Source organism: Patagioenas fasciata, chromosome 5 (genome assembly GCF_037038585.1).
Source record: "Patagioenas fasciata isolate bPatFas1 chromosome 5, bPatFas1.hap1, whole genome shotgun sequence".
Lineage (NCBI taxonomy): Eukaryota > Metazoa > Chordata > Aves > Columbiformes > Columbidae > Patagioenas > Patagioenas fasciata.
This window is the reverse complement of record NC_092524.1, coordinates 17,053,124-17,072,281: the sequence shown is the minus strand read 5'-3', so window position 1 is coordinate 17,072,281 and position 19,158 is coordinate 17,053,124. Positions and strand designations below refer to the sequence as shown.

Genomic DNA, 19,158 nt, shown 5'->3' with positions numbered 1-19,158 from the left:
ATAGAAAAGAAGAAAAAGAAAACAAAGATCATCTGTAATGTGCTCATGTGAAAAATAAAATTAAATCAAGTCTTAAATACCAAACACATGCAGTTCCAAACAGCACTGAAAAATATTCATGTTTGTCCTTGCAACCATTTTGTCCCCCACTGCTAATGGATCTAATGGTGAAATGTATCTATTCAGAGATAAAAGAGGAAAGGGGGTTAGAATGTCTAATAATTGAGAGCTTTAATGTCTGCATAGCATGCAGAGAATGAATTAGACTTCCTCCTCAAGTGTGACCAGCATACTTGCAGCAGGTTGGGGTGTCCTGATTTTTTTGGATGTGGACTGTAATTTTCTCGTGTATAAACAGTAGATCCAGCTCATTAGCTGGATAGTAAAAATTGACAAGTTTGAAGCTGTTTAGTGGTCACTTCCTCCTTGCCTTTCTGAAGCTGTTGATGTTGGGAGGATGGTTTATCACTCTTGGGCCCCTACTCAGGAGACTTCTCTCCTTGCTGCTTTGCAGACTTTGTGACGTGAAGGCACAGTGGCTGTCAGCAGTCTGAGTCTGGTCATGTCTCCATTCCCTACTTGTGAATGAGGAGAGTTTTGTCTACCAGTTCCAGTACATTTTAGTAATTGTGATGCTGTGTTGGTACTGGAGAAAGAGTATTCCTCTTACCAATAAATCTGAACTAGTGAAGTCGTCCCTCCCTGCACCTTCAGCTTAGTCTTGCTTTGGGGATTTTGGAAGTCCTGTGAAGTAAAAAGTGGGGCTCTCTTCATTTCTGCAGGGGCAAACAACAAGAGGAATCACAAAAATCAGAGAGTGAAGAAGCCAGATTACAAGGTTGCATATGTACAGCTGGTGAGTTAACATGGATGCTTGGAAGTGATGTTAAGTGAATTCTCTGGCTGGCTGAGTGTTTCTGCCATTTCTCTAATAATGACGTTTTCTTTAATACATTCCAGAATGTATAAAGAAATTTAAATGATTTAGTCTAAAATTCAGATTCAAACAAATGGTTAGTTTTCAAGTCCAGTATTTGTTTGAGGTCTGTATGTAAGTTATGGTCTGATGTCATATGATGCTGCTTTGCCAGTGAGTTTCATGCTGACCCTGTACTCCCTGTGCTGGAAGGTTCATGACTTGTGTGGTTGATTGCTTAAATGTCCAGTAAGTGAAAGAATATATTGTAAGGGTAGGGAACTTCTTATTAAAGCTTTTTGGATTTCAGAGAAGACTAAGGCATACTCCTTGGAGAGCTTTTAGTCATGTCTAACAAGCGTGCTTTGTGGCTAAACCGCGTTCTGAAACGTGTGTTCGTTGCCCAGTGGAAAAGGAGCTTCATGTTCTTAGAAGTGTCTTTCATCACAGGAGCGTGTTATAGTTCAGGCTTCTATTGGGCATACCTGTCTCTATGTAAAAAAGAAATGTGACCACTGACAGAAAACCCCTTCACATACCAAAATTACATTTAAGGAATGTTATTTATGGTTGTAAAACCATAAGCTCAAAATTGCTGTCGGTAACACAACCTCAGTGTTACTCCATCCTGGGACAAGGATTCAGTGTGGGAGGAACGCTGTGTGATCTTAAAGACTGCATAAGACTTCATATGAAATTGGCTTCAAACTAAAGAGGCACAGACAATGGAAAATCTGTTTTTGTTTGTTTGGTTGGTTTTTAATTTTTCAAAGTTTAAATGTACTTAGAACTTTTTTCTAAGCCCCTTCTGGAAGGAGAGTAGAAAAAGTAATAAGTGTGTTTTTCTGGACAGCCCTTACCTTGAAAGAACAGTATGAAGTACAATGTTTATAGAATGTAACAGAGTTGTATTTAGATGAGAACTAACCTTGATTTACTATGCTGAAATTAAAGGCAACCTCACTCCTGTGAGGATTTTGCTTTATGATGGCTGAAAAACACATTCCTTTTTCAAGTAACAGTCTGCTTTGGTAGGCAAATTCTCCCTCCTGGATTGTCTGTGCTAGGTTTATGTCTGTGAGAGATCAGGTATGAAAGATTTGTTAGGAACACAGGTGAGGAATTGAATGCCAGGAGTGATGTTGTCATTTTACAAGTTGCTTTCTCTGAGTGTTGTTCCTTAGTAGGTAATTGCAAGTACTTTCCATTGTTACTGCCTCTAGTGACTTCTTTGCATTTACAGACTCATTTCCCAAGGTTGAAGCAGACATGGATCTTTAGCAAACTGCACTTAGTTATCAAATTTTGTTTCACTGTGTTTAAAGCAGTCTTGTTTCTTTTATCTGCTGCGCTGAGAAGGAGGTAGTTTGCAACCTGTAGATACTCGGGGAAGGAGTGGGAAGCAGAGTCTTCCTATTGGGTGGAGCAAGCCACTCACTTAAGGCAGTGCCTTTGTACATTTATTTCGCATCAAACCCCTAAACCTAGAATTGTTGCCATTACCTTAAGGGCAGCTCCGTGGTGGAGAGAATTACCCAGACTAAGTTGGTACTGGAGACAGCTGGACAACAGTAACTCTGGTCACTCCTCCAGCCTCTCATTTTGTCTGCTGGGCAGATGAGCCTGCACAGAGCCCTGTGGTACTGTGGCTGAGGACTACTCTTGGTACATGAGATAGCAAGTGTCCCTTGCTGCGTTGCCCTAAACTATAGTATCATTGTAAGTTTTCAAAGCGTGCCATGTTTTCTTTCTGACCCATGACAGGGTCGGGAGACCACCTTTTGATGCTATACCTCATCCCAAGTGGGAGAGTCCTGACCATTTACTAAACTCTTGTCAGCAAAGCTTGATATGTGCATTTTCCCCTCACCTTGTTCCTAGTCTTCTTGCTCTCTTTTTTCTATTATTGTTGGTATCTGTTAGTTACTTTAACATTTAGGTTTGTCTGTCCTTTTTTTTTCCCTTTTTCATTTTATCCTTTGCTTTTCACCACTAGTTCTGGTGTCTCAGACAATGAGCTCCCAGTTCTGTGTTCACACCAGCTTTAAACAGTGAATGAGGCCAGAAACACAGTGTCATTTCTGAAACTGAAGGGTTTGCCTTCATTCTCATTCATGGTGTAATTTAGGCGGTAACAGTCCCCATGCAGTCCATTGTTAATATCTGCCTAATTTAGGGAAGTCTTTGGTAACCGCTGTAAAATCCTTATTTTCATGAGAATGAGTTTGCATCTGCTGCGAGTCAGAATAGCTGGGCTTTCCCATCATTTTTACCAGCTGTGTTTTCTCTCATTAATCCAGTTTCAAGTTAAAACTGCTTATGACTGGAAAAATAAGGATGTGTTTTTGGAAGGTCTTCGGTTGATCTTTCTAGTGACCACTAGGTGGAAGTATTGCTCTTTGCAGCATGACTTCATAGCAGCTGTGGTGTGGTTTACCTGAATGAAATGGAGTATATTCTCATGACCAGTTATGCTTTCCTGCTTCATAAAACATCACCTTATGGGTCCCAGTGCAATGTATATATCCACTAACTTACTGCAAGTGTCTCAAAGGTGGAAGGTGTATGAAGTCATAGTCAACATACCCTTAGATGTCAGATTAGTGCCCCAGCTGTTCCACATGTAAGAATTGTTGTCCTTTCTTTTCCAAATACTATTTCTTGGATATTCAGAGCTGTTTACTTTGTTCTCGGGCTGTAACTGGACAAATACATGATCTGTCCAAGCATAATATTTTCACACTAAAAAAATACCTCAAATCATAGAAGGCTGTGGATCAACAATATCATACCATTTCAGAGCCTGCCTGCCTTTTTTCCCCTTTTGGAATGTGGTGAGAAAGGTTTGAGTTAGGGACTTATGGTCCTTGGTATCAAATACTACTTTTTTACAGTGTTTTCTTTTTTTTAGTTAAAAACAAAGCTATATATCTTTGCAGAGTAGATAAATGAATGTAGTAGGGCAACCTTTCTTCTTACTCCAATACAGTTATAATTATCCTAATGTTATTTTAAAAAATCCAGTGGGAAACTTTACAGTTGCATCAACATCAGGGAAATTAAAAAAAACAACAACATCCCCTCCTCCTCCTTCAGTGTTCTCACTGGTTTAGCTCAACAGGTGTTAGCACCCGTGGGAGCACAACTGTAGACAAGCCTCTGGAATCCAGACCTATTTTTAATTAAACCTGTTTTGAGAAATCTAGTAGAGATGGCTGTAAGAAGGAGTCTGACCTTGTCAACATTAGGACTAACACCTATTTAGCTGCATGAATGATGGCACCAGTGGGAATGTTTTTGCAAATGCTTTCTTCTCAAACACTGCTTAGAGTGACTGGTACATTCGTAGTAATTAACCCGTTTGCACGTCAGATATGACAGCAGTTTTCTTTTGACATGTGTTGAATTCAGAGGAAACCTGGATACTCTGTATACTGCATCATTCCTGTGTGGATTTTTGAAGTTGTTTTCCATGCTGGTTTTCCATATGTTTTAATATCAGATGTTACCACTGCAATAGTAGGAGAATTGTTCAAATGCACTGGATTATTAAACTTAGCTGCATTTGCTGCTACTGCTGGACTGAATCCCGTGCTGTTGGGAGTCCAACATTTTTTTTAGTTAACGATACTATAAACATCATTTTTCTCCTAATTCTGAAGGACAGTAGTAAGTGCTTCAATTATCTAAATAATCAGAAGATCTCACAGTTGTTTACACGATCAGTGTTTGCTGCGTCATTCCTGCATAATGATATCTGTGCTGACCTTCCATTCCTAAACTTTTCAAGGGACTCAAAGGTCAGAGAAGTATAAGTAAGTTTGTGCCGGTAATCCTTCCAGCAATTTTCTGACATGAGGCTCAGCAGTGGAAAGGCTAACACTTGACTTCATAGGCCTAATTGTGGTCACTTAACCTCTCATTAAAATGAATGGAGGCAATTTGTACCACTGGATGCGATAACTCCTTCTACAGACTCAGAGAACAAATGAAAAAGGCTTGAAATCTAAGGGGAAAATACATGTTTGATGCTTAGGTCACTTTTTATCTTGAAAGACATTAGCATTTAATAAATGAATCCTCATAAGACATTTTATATAAATCAATTTTACATTTAGGTAATGCTGAAGCAAGGATTAGAGTTGTGCAGGTGTGGAAGTTTAATGGCTCCCATTTCTGTAATCAAATCACTGGACCACATGACTCACTTGTACATAATCTTAGAATTTGTAGGAAAAAGGGAGGTCTGTGGGAAGACCCTAAACTGAGAATAGCAATGCATAAAGCAATCACATTGCCTTTATTTTTTTGATGTTTTAATACTGCCTCTTTGGCTTGCCTTTTTTTTTTCTTTTTCGTTCTTCACTTTTAATGTTATAAGGGCTCACTTAGATATAAAAGCGTGTGGTGGTAGATCCTATCTTGACAAACTCCAGACTATCAGTGTTATCACCTCACATTGGTGAAAAAGTTCTTTTGATGGCAGTGTAGGATGGAGTTCCAAGACAGACTAAATTATCTGAGCAAAATGATTTTTTTACCAGGGTCAGTCTTTTTTACAGGATTTTCTTTTAGCACAGCTACCTCAGGCGAGAAGGTGTTCTTATTTTATCTCTCTTTCTCTGTGCTTCTAACTAAGGTAATTATGCTGGCAGAAGTTCTAAAGGAGGGCCAAGCCTTAGCCTTTTTAGAGCCCACTTCAACTTATGTGAATTTCAGTAATTCAGTAATTAAAAGGATGACCTTGGTTAAGTGGATTGCAAAAGGTTAAAAGGTGAACAAATGCAAGGTTTAGGAATAAGCCAAAATTTTGCTTTCTGGTTGAATATGCCATTATTTTGTGTTCTAGCAGTTTGCAAAACAGATAAAACCCTGTTCAACTTGGTGGAAATATAGTTGTTTGCTTTATTTCAATTAGGATCTCATTCTGAGGATTCACTTGTCATATGGTTGTCAAATGGTGCTGTATAGAAGGGAAAATTTTGGCCAAGGAAAGGTATAAGAAAAAGCAGCACTCTGTCAAGGAATGACAATCCCTCCATTCCTTTGGTAGACAGTTTTTTGAAAGTGTGGCATATGAGCGTGAACCTCAGTAGTCTCTGGCACCATGTGGAAGATGCACTGAATGTAAATATGCCTGGACAGGCTCACAGTCCTTTATGTAAGTTGATGCCTTTTGGTATTTTTGAAATTTTGAAATACCCAAGATACAGGCTTCTTTTGAAAACTAGCTACTGAGCATGCACAACAGCTATTTTTCATACAGCTTTCATCACTTCAGAATCTTACAGTGCAGTATTACTGCATAGTATTGTTGCTTAAGATTTATCAACCTTCAGTTCTCAGGGTGTAATGTCTTGGCTGTTTCGAATCGTGTCTGGCTGCCAGCCAAAATCAGAATTTCTTCAGAAAACAAGAGCTGGAAAGAGCCAACTTGTCTGTGCTGATTTTGATTTATTAAAAGACTCAAGATACAAATTGACAATTTCAGCTCAATATTTGGCTTTCACCAGCCTTGAAAAGGGAACTGTGAGCACTTTGATAAACAGCTGAAAGGTTTGTCTGGTTTGGCTACAGCCTCTGTGTGTATCTTTTTTTTTTTTCTTCTTTTTAAAATAATAACTGTTTTGCAATGCTTAGTGAATTACCATGGATGTTGTTAGTATGCTTTAGGGACAGCTTTCCTTCATTCTCCAATAAGAGAAGTGCATTGGTGCTGGAAGCGTACCAGAATGGAAGTGCTGCATAACAAGAGCAGTCCCTTACTACACTGTTACCAATATAAATAGTTCTCAAATTTTCAGTGTAGGTGGTATGCCTACCATGTTAGCCTGAATTGTTTTCTGACTAGTTTAACTAAAATGGCTTCCTCTCCAAGGCAGACGAGTCTTTAGAATCAGCCCCATCTGTTCTATAGATACCACAAGGCTGAATGACTTGCCCACAATGTAGTTAAAACGCAGTAATTTTTTGTAATATAAACCAATTTTTTTCTTTTCCAAGTGCTTCAGTGTGCTAAAATCTTGGGCAGTGCTTGGCCTCAAGGGTACTTGCTGCTGACCCTACTACAGGAAGAGTTTCAGTAGCCTACAGCTTTGGGATTGCCTAAGGACACTGCTAACTCCAGTTTCTGTGCCTTGAAATGGTGCTATGCTTAAATTGTGATAGGACAGCTATAATAAGCATACCTGTTGGTCATTTAAAAGTAGGAAAGAATTGAAATCCCAGAGTGTACTCTGTGGAATGGAAAACCTTGATTTGTTCCAGTTGATCTTATCCAGGCTAAAAATGAGGAAAGAGCAATGTACACAGCGGCTCCCTTGTTGTTTTTGTAGTATGGTCAGGCTCTTAGGAAACCCCCAAGAAGTATGCACTACAAAAACAACTGGAGCATTGCTGGGTATGAGTTGATATTTCCTAGATTCTAGTCTGGATAAGCTCAACTGGGATAAGTCATGTTTTTTTCCACAGTGTATGCTTGAGATTTAAATTCTTTCACACCTGTAGATCACCAGGTTGAGTGTATATGACTGGATGAAACATAGCACACATTGAGCTGGGTCAGGGGTATGGTGGCTTTTTTTTTCAAGATTTAATTGTGTCACATTTCTGATCCCAAAATGTAGTATAGGTAGCTGTGTTGTGGAAGGCTCCTTTCTTGTCCTTTGTAGAACCATTTAATAATTGGGCGTCTTGTTTGATTATGTTTATTGCACAAATGTAAAGAATGGCTAATCTGTAAAAAATCATGTTTTCATCTGAAACAATTAAATACTTTTGTTGAGATTTCTCTATGTGGTATTCTGCCAAAGAAGTTAATGTGTGGTAAGGTTTGTAAGTATTTTGGAGAGTAATTTTAGGGTTATGAACTATCAGTTATGAGTTTTATTATGCAGAATGGAAGGGCTGACGTTGAGTTTAATGAAGTTGTGCTTAGTGCAAACACCACTAAAAAGTAAGTAGATAATGTTAATGGGATAGAACATTTCCACAGAATAATGGTTTCCTGCTGTTAGATAAAAACCAGAGACCAAGCAAATGTTTATTTTCCAAGTGGGAGACATAGATCTGATGATGATGTTTCACTAAAATGACTTGTCTGTTAGGCAGAATGACTGATGCAGATGTAATCACTTTAATCTCATCAGTGATGTATTAGGCAGATTGTTCCCACTGTAATTGTTTTACACTACAGTCTTTATCCCTGTAGATAAGAGGCCTCTAATATCTGTTATTGTGTATTCCCACGTTACACACCACAGTAACAGCTACTAGGACTGTTCTCTCTTATCCTTAGCTGAGAACTAAACAACTGTGACAGCTACTCATATCCTGAGCGCTAACATAAGAAATACTTGTCCCACCGTGTATTTCCCCGATAGTGTTACTTTAACAAAATCACTTATTTTTCTCATCGTGCTTTTACTGTATGACTCATGCACCACCTCTGAGCTGGTTCAGAGTCTTTGCAGAGGTGTCCATCTCCTGACCATTCATCTGTAAAAACAAGATGGCAGTGTCTTAATTAGCACACAAAAGAGCAGAGACTGAAAATTAGGGTTGCTTTGGGGGGTGGAATATATGTGTGCTTTGGGGAGAGGGGTGGAAAGAGATCTTGGGAGGTAAGAGGTACCATTATGCACTAGCTGAAACTTCAGGGTGGTCTTTCACTGTAAGTATATGCATCATAGCTACTGCAGAAAGGCTGGAATGTCTCTCTGACCATTTGTTTTCTCTTTAGGGCCAAGGACAAACCTTTCAGTTTCCCAACCTATTTCCAGAGAAAGAACAAGACACAGAAACTCATGCTTTTGATGACTTCAAGGATAAATATATGGAGAGAGAGAAGCAGAGGCAGAAGGGTGACCTCAGACGAGGTGGAGTCCCTGATTGGTTTGGACTTTGATGCAACGAGCCAGCTGCCTTTCTTTACACTCAGAGGGATTTTGATCAGCAGAATTTGCACTCTTCCCTTCTTGTAATGACCGAATGTTTATTCTTGAGCAGCCCTTGCTAGTGTGGTTTTTTTCCTGGCTGTTTGTGCACAACTACAACAAAATGGCTCTAAAGAAATAAAAAGGTAAAATAAATCAGACTGGTCTTTCCTGTGAACTTGGGACTATTTCTAAAATGTGGAATTGCTTGTTGTTGTTCCTGACTATGAGAGTGTCTTTGTGCCTGCCTTTGTCCTGTTTCTACAGGTTGAGTAGGAGGCATTTCATTTCCCAGGATAAGTGTAGTTTGCATTGAACAGAATGTGTAAAAGTCAAGATGGCTCAGTCAGAGGCAGACATGAAGATGTAGATAACTAGACTATTGGCGCAGGACACAGGGTTCTGTTATTGTCAGTTATGGTGTCCTACTATCCTGTGCATTGCCTTCCTTGCAAAGTGCCCCAGCCATTCCTGGAGATGTGCGTGTGATCTGATTGCACTCCTTTGTTAACAGCTGGGTGACATTTTTGAAGACAGGGTTTATTGGATAGGCTTGTGACTGGACACGTGCATTTGACCCCCAGAAGCAAAAAGGAATGGACAGAGGTGGTGCACGGTCTCTGCCTGCTGTTGTGCAGTGCAGGTAGTTGCTGTCTGCAGCCAGCCTGCCCTAGGAATGTTTACTGGCACGGCTGTGCTAGTGTTCCTGTCCGCAGCTACCTTGCGGTGCTGGCAAGAGTCCTGTGTGGACACAGTTGTATTGGCATAGAAATGCTTCTGCCAGTGTAGGCTGTTTTGTGCTCAGGACTAATAAAAAGGCTCTTTCTACGTTTTCTGGTGCAAGTCTCTCTGCTTCCAAGTTGCTGATGCCAGGGCAGTGGCAGAACTTTTCTAGGCCTTGAGGGCTGCCACGTTCAGGTTTTTCATTTCTTGGCTCTGCAGCTCTTTCTCCTTGCACTGATGAGGATATTTCCTCTTTGCTTTTATCAAGTGATGTGCTCTGCTAATGCGTCAGAAACAGCAGGGGAAAAGGAGGACTAGGAAGGACTTCACCACAGGTGCAGGCTGTTGGCTACACCACCAGCTCACACAGAGTTAAACGTATGGCTAATGTTACCCCAGCTTTTGAATTCTGCCACTTAGAGCAATTGGCAGGGCAGTGAATGAGCCCATATCTTGCATGCTTCTACACGGGTGCTCTCCTTTATTGTTCTGTATCTGAACTTCTTGTTTGGACAGCTAGCAAGATGTTTACAAGGAAACAGCTGTTCCCCAGAGAGGCAATCCAAGTAGGATTTTACGCACCCCCTTCTGTTCATTAGTCGCCTCTTTCCCCCTGCTACTTCCCTTCTGCATGACAGTTCTTCTGTGGTTTCTTGCTTACAACCCCAGTGACTTTCCCATCCCACTCTGTCCATTTTCCAAGGGGGATTGTGCATGATGATCTAAGTTAGCTGGTGCTTAAACGAAGATATGTTCTCAAAGAGGAGGGAGATAAGGGAGAATTTGTTACTTCTGTCTTGCCAGCAGAGTTACACTAGTAGATGTGGAAAAACACTAAGTTCACTGAAAAAAATTCTGATGTTTGACATACCTGCAAAGCCAACATTTCCAGAGTTTTGAAGTGGCATGTGAAACTGCAGGTGGAATCAGAAGCTGGCCTGCAGTTTTAAAGTAGGATGATTGAATTTGTCTAGATGCAAGGCTCTGTCCTTTGTTCTACAAAGCCTCCCCACCACCCTCTCCTTTTTTAAATTTTTATATATATATATATATTTTTAAAGGGGTTGTTTCTCAAACTCCCAGCTCTGTGTGGAGCTGATCCATATTGGGGCTGGGGCTTTGTTCCTACTGTGTATTGTTATGGCATTTGCTATTTTTTCTTCACTTTCCTTTGTGGTCACCTCCAATATAGGTAACTCCATCTTCTTCACCCTGGTGAAGATAAAATGAAAAGAATTCATCTAGTGCTGCCATATATCTTCCTAACTGGTTGGTCAGCCTTGAGCAAGCAAACAACCAGGTATGTGATAGTTCTGCATAAATGAGCCCATATTCCATGTGTCAGGTGTAACAGCATCAGCCTCTCTACCTTCCCTGTTATGCTCCTCAGAAGAGGTTGGAGTCACCAGATTCTGTACTGGCATTGAGGACCCAAGCTGAGAGGAGTTAATTTGCAGTCCAAATATGCTCTAAGATGACCAAGTATCAAAAGCCCCTGGGTAGGTCTACCATGCTTTGCTACTCCCTGATTTCTCAGGATGATAATTTCTAGCTCATGTTCAAGACAGGTTTCTGCCTGGAGTGTCACAAAAGGGGAAGATGCAGAGGGACAAGTATACCTGTATCTATATGAAGTTGTTGCAACCAAATTCTGGCAGACACTCAAGCTGCTTAAGAGAGCAATGTTACCAGCTACCTCTAAAATAGTTTTCCTGTGAAATTAAGGTAAGATTAAAAAAAAAAGAAAATTCAAAACCCCTGACCCACTGTTGTTTTGCTTTAATGCTCCTGATTTCCATGGAAGTGGGATTAGGAAGGTTTCAAGTCTTTCCCAGTCCCTTGTTGACCAGTGTTTCTGTGGAAGTGCCAGTGCTTAATGTGATGTGGTTTTTCACAAATCCCGTCCCCCACACTGTACAGGTAGGCTAGAAGATAACAGCGATGATACTTGAATATGAAGGCAGAGATTGTATCATGTACCAGAGAGAAGTACATCAAATGAGTGGTAAAACTAGGACAAGGACTCAAAATTATGTAGTTTTGTTCGGTAAATTGTGCTCATTCCAGCACAACCTGATGTTAATTTTGGGTGATGCAAGGGATCAGGAGATTCTGTGAGGTCATATAGAGGTGTCGAGCTGTCCTTGGCTGTGTCAGCAGCCATACCTGTGGGCCAAGGATTTGTATATACATGTGAATAATGTCTCCAAGGACCAAAGTAATGACTTGGTTGAAGAGGCTGATGTTCACTGTGGTGCAGGAGAAGCCACGTCCCGCACTTGGCGTGCACAGCTCTGCAGCTGCTGGTTCTCTGACGTGCAAGGGAGACGCTGAATGCAGACCTTGAATGCAGTTTCTTTCCCCTCTGAACGTGTGCAACCCCCCAAAGAGCGTAATGTGCTGCAAAGGTCAGTGGATGCGCAATTGACTGCGTCGGTGACTCTGGTGGAGAAAGGCGTCCAGCTATGATGAGCATTGTCCCTGCAGTACCAGTGCACTTCAGAGAGAACACAATTGCTTTTTTATTTGCTTGTATTTATTATTTTTTTAAAACAAATCAGAATTAATTGCAGGGGCAGTGAAATGACTCCCTAAGTGGCTCTCCTAATGTTACAGCATTGAAATGAGTTTTCTGTTGTAGGACATGCTTGGTTGGGTGCTAGGGACAGGTTCCCTGTTGGTTGAAGTAGATCACAAGAATGTGCAGGTGTCAAAATTACTGTGTCTTGTAACCACTCGCCACGTGGGCCTTGACGTGTGACCTCAGAGTGTAGAAAGAGGTAAATACAACCTTGTGGTAGATTCCAAAAGGGGAATTTATCTAATCCATTTAGTGAATATTCCTGCTCCGTGCAAAGATAAGCCAAGCTTGAGTGGAGCACCTCCCTTATGAGGAAAGACTGAGGGAGCTGGGTCTCTTTAGTATGGAGAAGAGGAGACTGAGGGGTGACCTTATTAATGTTTACAAATATATAAAGGGTGAGTGTCACAAGGATGGAGCCAGGCTCTTCTCGGTGACAAACAATGGTAGGACAAGGGGTAATGGGTTTAAGCTGGAACATAAGAGGTTCCACTTAAACTTGAGAAGAAACTTCTTCTCAGTGAGGGTAACAGAACACTGGAACAGGCTGCCCAGGGAGGTTGTAGAGTCTCCTACTCTGGAGACATTCAAAACCTGCCTGGACACATTCCTGTGTAGCCTCATCTAAGTGTTCCTGCTCGGGCAGGGGGATTGGGCTAGATGATCTTTTGAGGTCCCTTCCACTCCCTAGCATTCTATGATTCTATGATTCTAAGTCACAGGGAGGATAGATGGCTTTTTTTCATGGCTGAGAATAGGTAATCCAGAGTTTCTTATACCTGCTCCCATACTGGGACCCCCAAATTATGCCTCTGGTGACAGAAGGAGTTATTCAACGATCTGATCCACTGATCACCCACTGTTGTTAGCACTTCTGAATGAACAGTAGGAAAATTTTGCTTACTCTATCCAAGGCCATCTTGCTGTGGAAAATGTCTTTATGGGTGGGGAATTCCTGCTCTGTCCAGGTTATCCCGATTACATCACAGCTGCATGGGTTTTTTTGGGAAAATTATTTTATGTATTTGAATTGTCAGGTTGTGGGACAGACTAATGCTTCTTCAGCTCCGGCATGTTTGTGGAGTGGCTTGCACAGAGCGGTAAGGGTTGGATAGAGGATGTCTGCTTAGTGTGTGAAACATGGCAAGGTACACAAAGCAAAGACTGTTTTTGCTAGGGGAACTGAAAGCTGTAGAACTGTTATCTCGACAATGCTGCTTTCTCCTGAAGTAAAGTTCAAGGACTGCTCAGAGTCCAATTTAAAACAGTTGTCTGAGAATGGCTTTCCAGGGTGGCTTATATGCCAAGGCTCATAGGTACTATGTCTAAAAAGGAACATTGTGATAATCTCATTTGACCTCCCGAATAACACAGACCATAAAATTTCATGCTGTAGTTTCTGTGCATAGGCCAAAAGCTTGCGGTTGAATGTTACCTGGAATGGATTTCAAGGCTTGAACTTGACAAGTATTGCAGGACAAAGTAAATTTCCTTGAATAAGCTGGGCCCAAACAGCCTCCAAGTCAGCAACACCTTGTCATCTGTCCTGTGAATTTCTTAAAGTAGGGAAAACTGAGCATGGCTGTTTAGGAATCGTGCTTGTAGAGAAGAGAAGTAATTTTTATAAATATTACTTTATTTAAATGCAAAAGGTTTTAGACTAGCTAAGAGGACAGCCTGCCTAAGCTATTTCTTTTAGAGTGTTTTGTGGCTGTTTAGACAGAATTTAGCTTTTTCTGTATAGTAAGCCTTATCAAAATGTGTGCTGCTTTTGTGGACACCCCTAGCTTGCAGAATTCAGGAGATATCGCAGAGTCACCTATTCTGTGGCCTGAGAACACAGTTAACTGGGGCCTGGTGCAAAACTAATTGTTTTTAATTAAAAATGAGGACTAATAATCAGTCTCTTAACCTTTCCTACCTTCAAATGCTGCAAATGAAAAGTGAATAAAATTTTGGAGAATTTGCGTAGTGCAGAATTAGGCACTGCATTGTCTTCTGTGGTGACTGGGACTTCAGAGAGCATCTTGAGGCCACACATGGTGTTCTAGGTAGGCAGGTCTTGCTTGGGATATGGCCCTTAATGCTATCTACATTTCGTTTTCCAAAGTTCTTAGTTTACCAGTCAAACCAATGTCAGTCATTCAAGGCTTGGAAACCTTCCTTTCCTAAAAAAAAAAGGCTTTGGAAAGTCACTCTGTTGAATCACTGTGGTTTAGAAGTATTTTGACTGTTGTCTGTCTGTATGTACCTGGAAAAGAAACATTTCTCAGGAGCAGAGGATAGTTTGGTGTAGCTGAGCAAGTGAAGTGAGCTGAGCAGAAAAGGAATGGCTGTGAGGTGCGGAAGTGATATCCTGGTAAGTGGAGGGAGAGGCCAGGGAGTTGTTCTCGATTGTGTGGCACATTTCCCATGAGCCTGTGCTGAAAATAGAGCTGGTGAAGTCCTCTTAGGTCATATAGTCCTTCTCCTCACATGAAGAGAGCCTGCTGCGGATCGAGCTGTGCCAGTGCTTGCACACATGGCAAACCCAGTGTGTGGCGTATCACAACAGCTGTCAAAGACTGGTCGTCATACCCAGAGTCTCTAAACATCCTGTTTATCCTTGCAAGGAGGAACATTTGATTGAAAGATAAATACAAAAAAAACCCCAAAAAACAACCCAACCCCAAAACTGGTGCTAGGAACAACATTTGCCCTTGGGCTAACAAACCTGAAAACAAAAGAAAATAAACATAGGATGGAGGCAAACAGATTTCCACACAAGGCCAGATTCTAAAAGGGATTTAGGAGCTTAGCTTGTTTTGGCATGCTTGAAAGAGAAAAAGCCGTCTGGGTGCCAGGATTCTTAGGGCTCCCTATGTGCGTGCGTGTGTCGGGGAAGAGCGTGGGGAAAGATGGGGTGTCTGTGGTGGTGTGAGGGAGGAATGGAGGATGCTGGAGCTGCCAGAAAGCTTTGTGCAGGGTCACCCTTGGGGCATAGCTTGCACATTTTTTTTTTTTGAATTAAACATGCTGAAAAAAACAAAATCCAAGTTGGCAGCGAGGGTTTTTTTGCAGCGAGGGTTTTTTTTCTTCCCTCTGTGTTTGTTGTTCATTTGTCGCTGCACGGGAGGTCTGTTTACTTTGCTCAAGAGAATGAGGGACCCAAGAGACACTGCTCTGCATGCAAAGCTTTTATGGAAGTGACTACGGGAAGAGAAGGGGAGGAACTTCCAAGCCTTTTGAAACAGAACTGAAAGAGTTTTGTGGGCTGTTTCTTTTGCTTCTTTGCCCGATGCATGTTGTGCCTGATGTTGCTACTGCTTATGCAGACATAGCTTGGCTGTAGACTTAAAAGATGGGTTCTGCTGTTAGGAGGTGATCAGGAAAATCTCTACAGGGTGAGTGTGAGGAGGCCTGAGAAGCCCTAAGGCTTGATGTTGTAGCTCTGAGTAGCTGTCTAACACCGTAGTCCTCCCCACGCTGCTGTGCGATCTCTCCTGGTAGGCTGCTTTCAGACTGGAGGTGGTGCTGCTCTCTCCCACCACCCTGTTAACTCCTCTGAATGAACTGACACTGAAATTAGGGGTGGATTCATCCATGCCATTGAAATACTCTCATGGATGAGCCAATGAAGCCCTTCATTCCAGGGATTTAGTATTTTAAAGATGACTTTTCCAGAGCTGTGTGGCAGCCTGCTGTTGCTGAACTTTGTTGCTTTAGATGACTCAGTCAACTTCTGAATGCTTTGGCTTCCCCAGCTGGGCTTAATAGTGATCGCGACCCAACTGGAGATCCAGCTGAAGGATGGTTAGCAGAGATCTGGATTACTTTTGCTTTCTGGCATCTCATACAATCATACAATGTCCTGAGTTGGAAGGGACCCACAAGAATCATGGAGTCCCACTCCTGTCCCTGCATATGACAACCCCACAGTTCACACCATGTGTCTGAGGGTGTTGTCCAGTCTCTTCTTGAACACTGCCAGGCTTGGGACCATGACACCTGCCTGGGGAGCCTGTTCCAGTGCTCCACCACCCTCTGGGTGAAGAACCTTTACCTAATGTCCAACCTAAACCTCCCGTGGCACATCTTCCTGACATTCCCTCAGGTTCTGTCATTGGTCGCTAGAGAGAAGAGATCAGCGCCTGCCCCTCCTCTTCCCCTTGTGAGGAAGCTGTAGGCTGAAATGAGATCTCTTAGTCTCCTCTAGGCTGAACAAACCAAGTGACTTCAGCTGCTTCTCATACAGCTTCCTCTCCACAACCTTCGCCACCTTTGTAGCCCTTCTCAGTGGATGGGGCAGCCTTGTCCAGCCAGATCTTCCTAATGTCTTATGATGCTGAAGCAACTAGAAAAGGACAGTGGGGAGAAAACTAAAGATGCTTTGTAGTGGGGCTGAATGTCTTTAGATTAGCAGGTGGGCACATCCTGGGGGATACTTCTTTCATGTGCTTTCTTCTACATTCTGGGCAGTGAGCATGTGGCATGTAGTGGGCATCTTACTGCAGTGAGGGAGGTCAAGGGATGGCTAATGGGTAAATCAGCTGGAGATGTGTGGTGTTCTTGGGGTTTTCTTACCCTTTTTGACTTGTGTGAGAGAGCAGGAACTGATGGGTCTGCCTATAGCCTCAGTCTTGTGTTTGAAGCAGCTGTTTTCTAACCCAAGTCAGTTCTTCTGTGCTGCCCTAATGCACCACAGAACAGAGAAATTTCAGTTGGCAGACGGAGTTGACTCCTTTTATCTCCATATTTCCTGTTTTAACCAACAGAGAGGCTGCTCAGCAATCCTGGGATGTCTTTCTGTATTAAGCATCCCTTAAAAACTGGGACACGCCATGTAGTTTTGGCCACTTTGTCTCCAAGAGGAGGGGGAGTTCTGGAGCCAGCTGTGATTGTAGTTAAGGAAAAAAAAAAAAAAGAAAACCAAAACCAAACACAAAACCAAAGCAACCAAAAAAACCTCTTGTGAAAAGAAATTGAAAAGCCTGTAAATATTCATTCTAGAAAAGAGAGGAGTGAGATGCAACATGAGTAGAGGTGGCCTGTCCAGAAATACCCCCTTTCATGATATGTGTGAGTGGAGACTAGCAGTGAAACAAAAAAGAGGGCAAGATAGAAACTGACACAGAAATATTTTCACTCAACACTGAGTTACATTAGCGTTGTGCAATTCTTTGCCACAAGATATCAGGGCCAAGAACTTTGCTGGATGCAGACATACTCTGGCTGTTTCTGTAGATAACCAAGATATCAAAGAATTAATGGTAATATTGAAAGAACAAGAGTTTTGGGAAGTCGTCAGTGCCACATGCGTCAAGGCACCAGCTGACTCCAGCAGATGGAGGCGTGGATAGGAAGAGACTTATTTCCTTGGGATGTGAAATAGCCTGTGAGCTGTCTCTTGCAGGATTTCTTTTTCTGACCTCTGGATCAGCCTCTGTGGTGTTGCAGAGTCCCAGCCGAGATGAAGCTTGGCAGAGATGGCAGGTTGGGCAGCTGTCTCAGCTACACTACATCTAGATGTGTCTTAGATCCTGTGGGAAGGCAGAGCACCTTCCACATTCTTCAGCTGTCAATTGTGAATGTCTTGATTTTCCTCCCAAAAGAAAGGTCATTTCTGTGGCCTGGGAATCAGGAGGGTGACCTTAACTTCAAAACCATATTCAGCTGAGCTTGGATCATTTAATTAACCTCTGTCTCTGCCTTCATTTTGTGTCATAGAAATTATGTAGGGGTGATCACTTTCCTCTGCCCTCACTTGTCTTTCTGGCCAACATCAAGGAGTCCTTAGTGAAAAGTGCGTCCTCTATGGTTGAGTATGACACACTACACAAAATACCAATATACTAAGGTTGAAGGCTGTTTTCATGATTTGCTGGTTTTTAATCACTGTTTTAACTATCTGGAAAAAGTAGTATGGGAGTTTTGAACACCTTAGCTGTAGAACCATGCCATTCAGTAACAACTCCTCAGTTAAAAAGCTGTTTATTGTATTTTCTTTTCACAGCTTTTAATAGCTATGAACAACCTCTGTGTGGAGCTTGTCTTGAAACTTGTGGCCAGTTGGGTGAGGGGCATTCGTATCGATTTCAAGCCTGTGGAGAGGAGAGCATAACAGGTCCTACTTCCTGCCTGCCAAGGAATGCTGGAAACAGAGGTCATTATTGCACAAGTAATTAAAGGTTCATCAGCCCTACCTCTCTGATTGCTTAAGGCCATTGTAGTAAGGGACAAATACTCCTGCTTGCCCACTGTTACTTGTTTTCTGCTTGCTCTGTTTTTCTTGGCTTGAGAAGAGGAATTATGAAGACTCTTGAGTAGGCTCTGGGAGTGCTGCGGTCTAATGCATTTGGCTGTGGCCCTGGGTATGTTGTAGAACACTAGTACTGAGAAGTGGAGTGTCTTCAGGGCCTCGTTTCTTCCTGCTTCTCCCTCAAATCAAGACACCAGAGAGATGGTTCTCAAAAAGCAGGTCCAAGTTGCCCAGGCCCTGGCACAGAGTGGGTGAAGAAGCCGGGCTCTTGGGGATGTCTGTAGAGCTGTGCCTCTGAATAGCTGAAGTGCCCTCTGCCCTCACATTAGCAAATACAGGGATTTTACTACAGCTGAGCTGGACTCCAAAAATGTGAGTTCGGCTTATAATGGGAGAGTTTCTTATGGATTTTCTTAAAGTGATTCTTTTCTCTTCCTGTGGTTTGAACTCTGAAGTTCAGATTTTTCTATGTTCTCTCCATTATAGTATGCAAGAAATTACTTTCTTTGTCTTTTAAATAGACACTGGGACTCACATATGGGCAGCAGCCTCTTAAAAAAAAAAAAAAAGTACCAAATATTGTGAGTCTTTGACAGAATCACAAGAGCAGGACAGACTGAGCCATCCACCCTTTAACCATCTGTCCCTTGAGATCTGGAGAGTCTTTTATTTCTGGGGAGCACAGCCCACAGACATGGGAAGTCATGTTTCTGTCCTCCATTTTTTCCTTTGGTGGATGAATGATGATCATCACCACCACCAAAGA

At 42.1% G+C, this 19,158-nt stretch overlaps 1 protein-coding gene across 2 annotated transcripts in view; it reads left to right on the top strand.

Annotated features, from left to right (window-relative positions):
* Positions 1–19,158, top strand: part of MRPL23 (mitochondrial ribosomal protein L23) — a 45,629-nt gene that overhangs the window by 2,368 nt on the left and 24,103 nt on the right. Inside the window, exons 4-6 of one of the 2 annotated variants that reach the window (XR_011739308.1) lie at positions 783–856; positions 8,658–8,996; positions 10,766–10,873. Coding sequence is in view for 1 of the 2 variants with exons in the window: in XM_065839159.2 (XP_065695231.1) it covers positions 783–856; positions 8,658–8,822 (239 nt within the window). In the remaining variant the exon portion in view is untranslated. Of the gene's footprint in view, positions 1–782; positions 857–8,657; positions 9,007–10,765; positions 10,874–19,158 lie in introns of those variants that run through there. The other variant, XM_065839159.2, reaches the window with a different exon arrangement.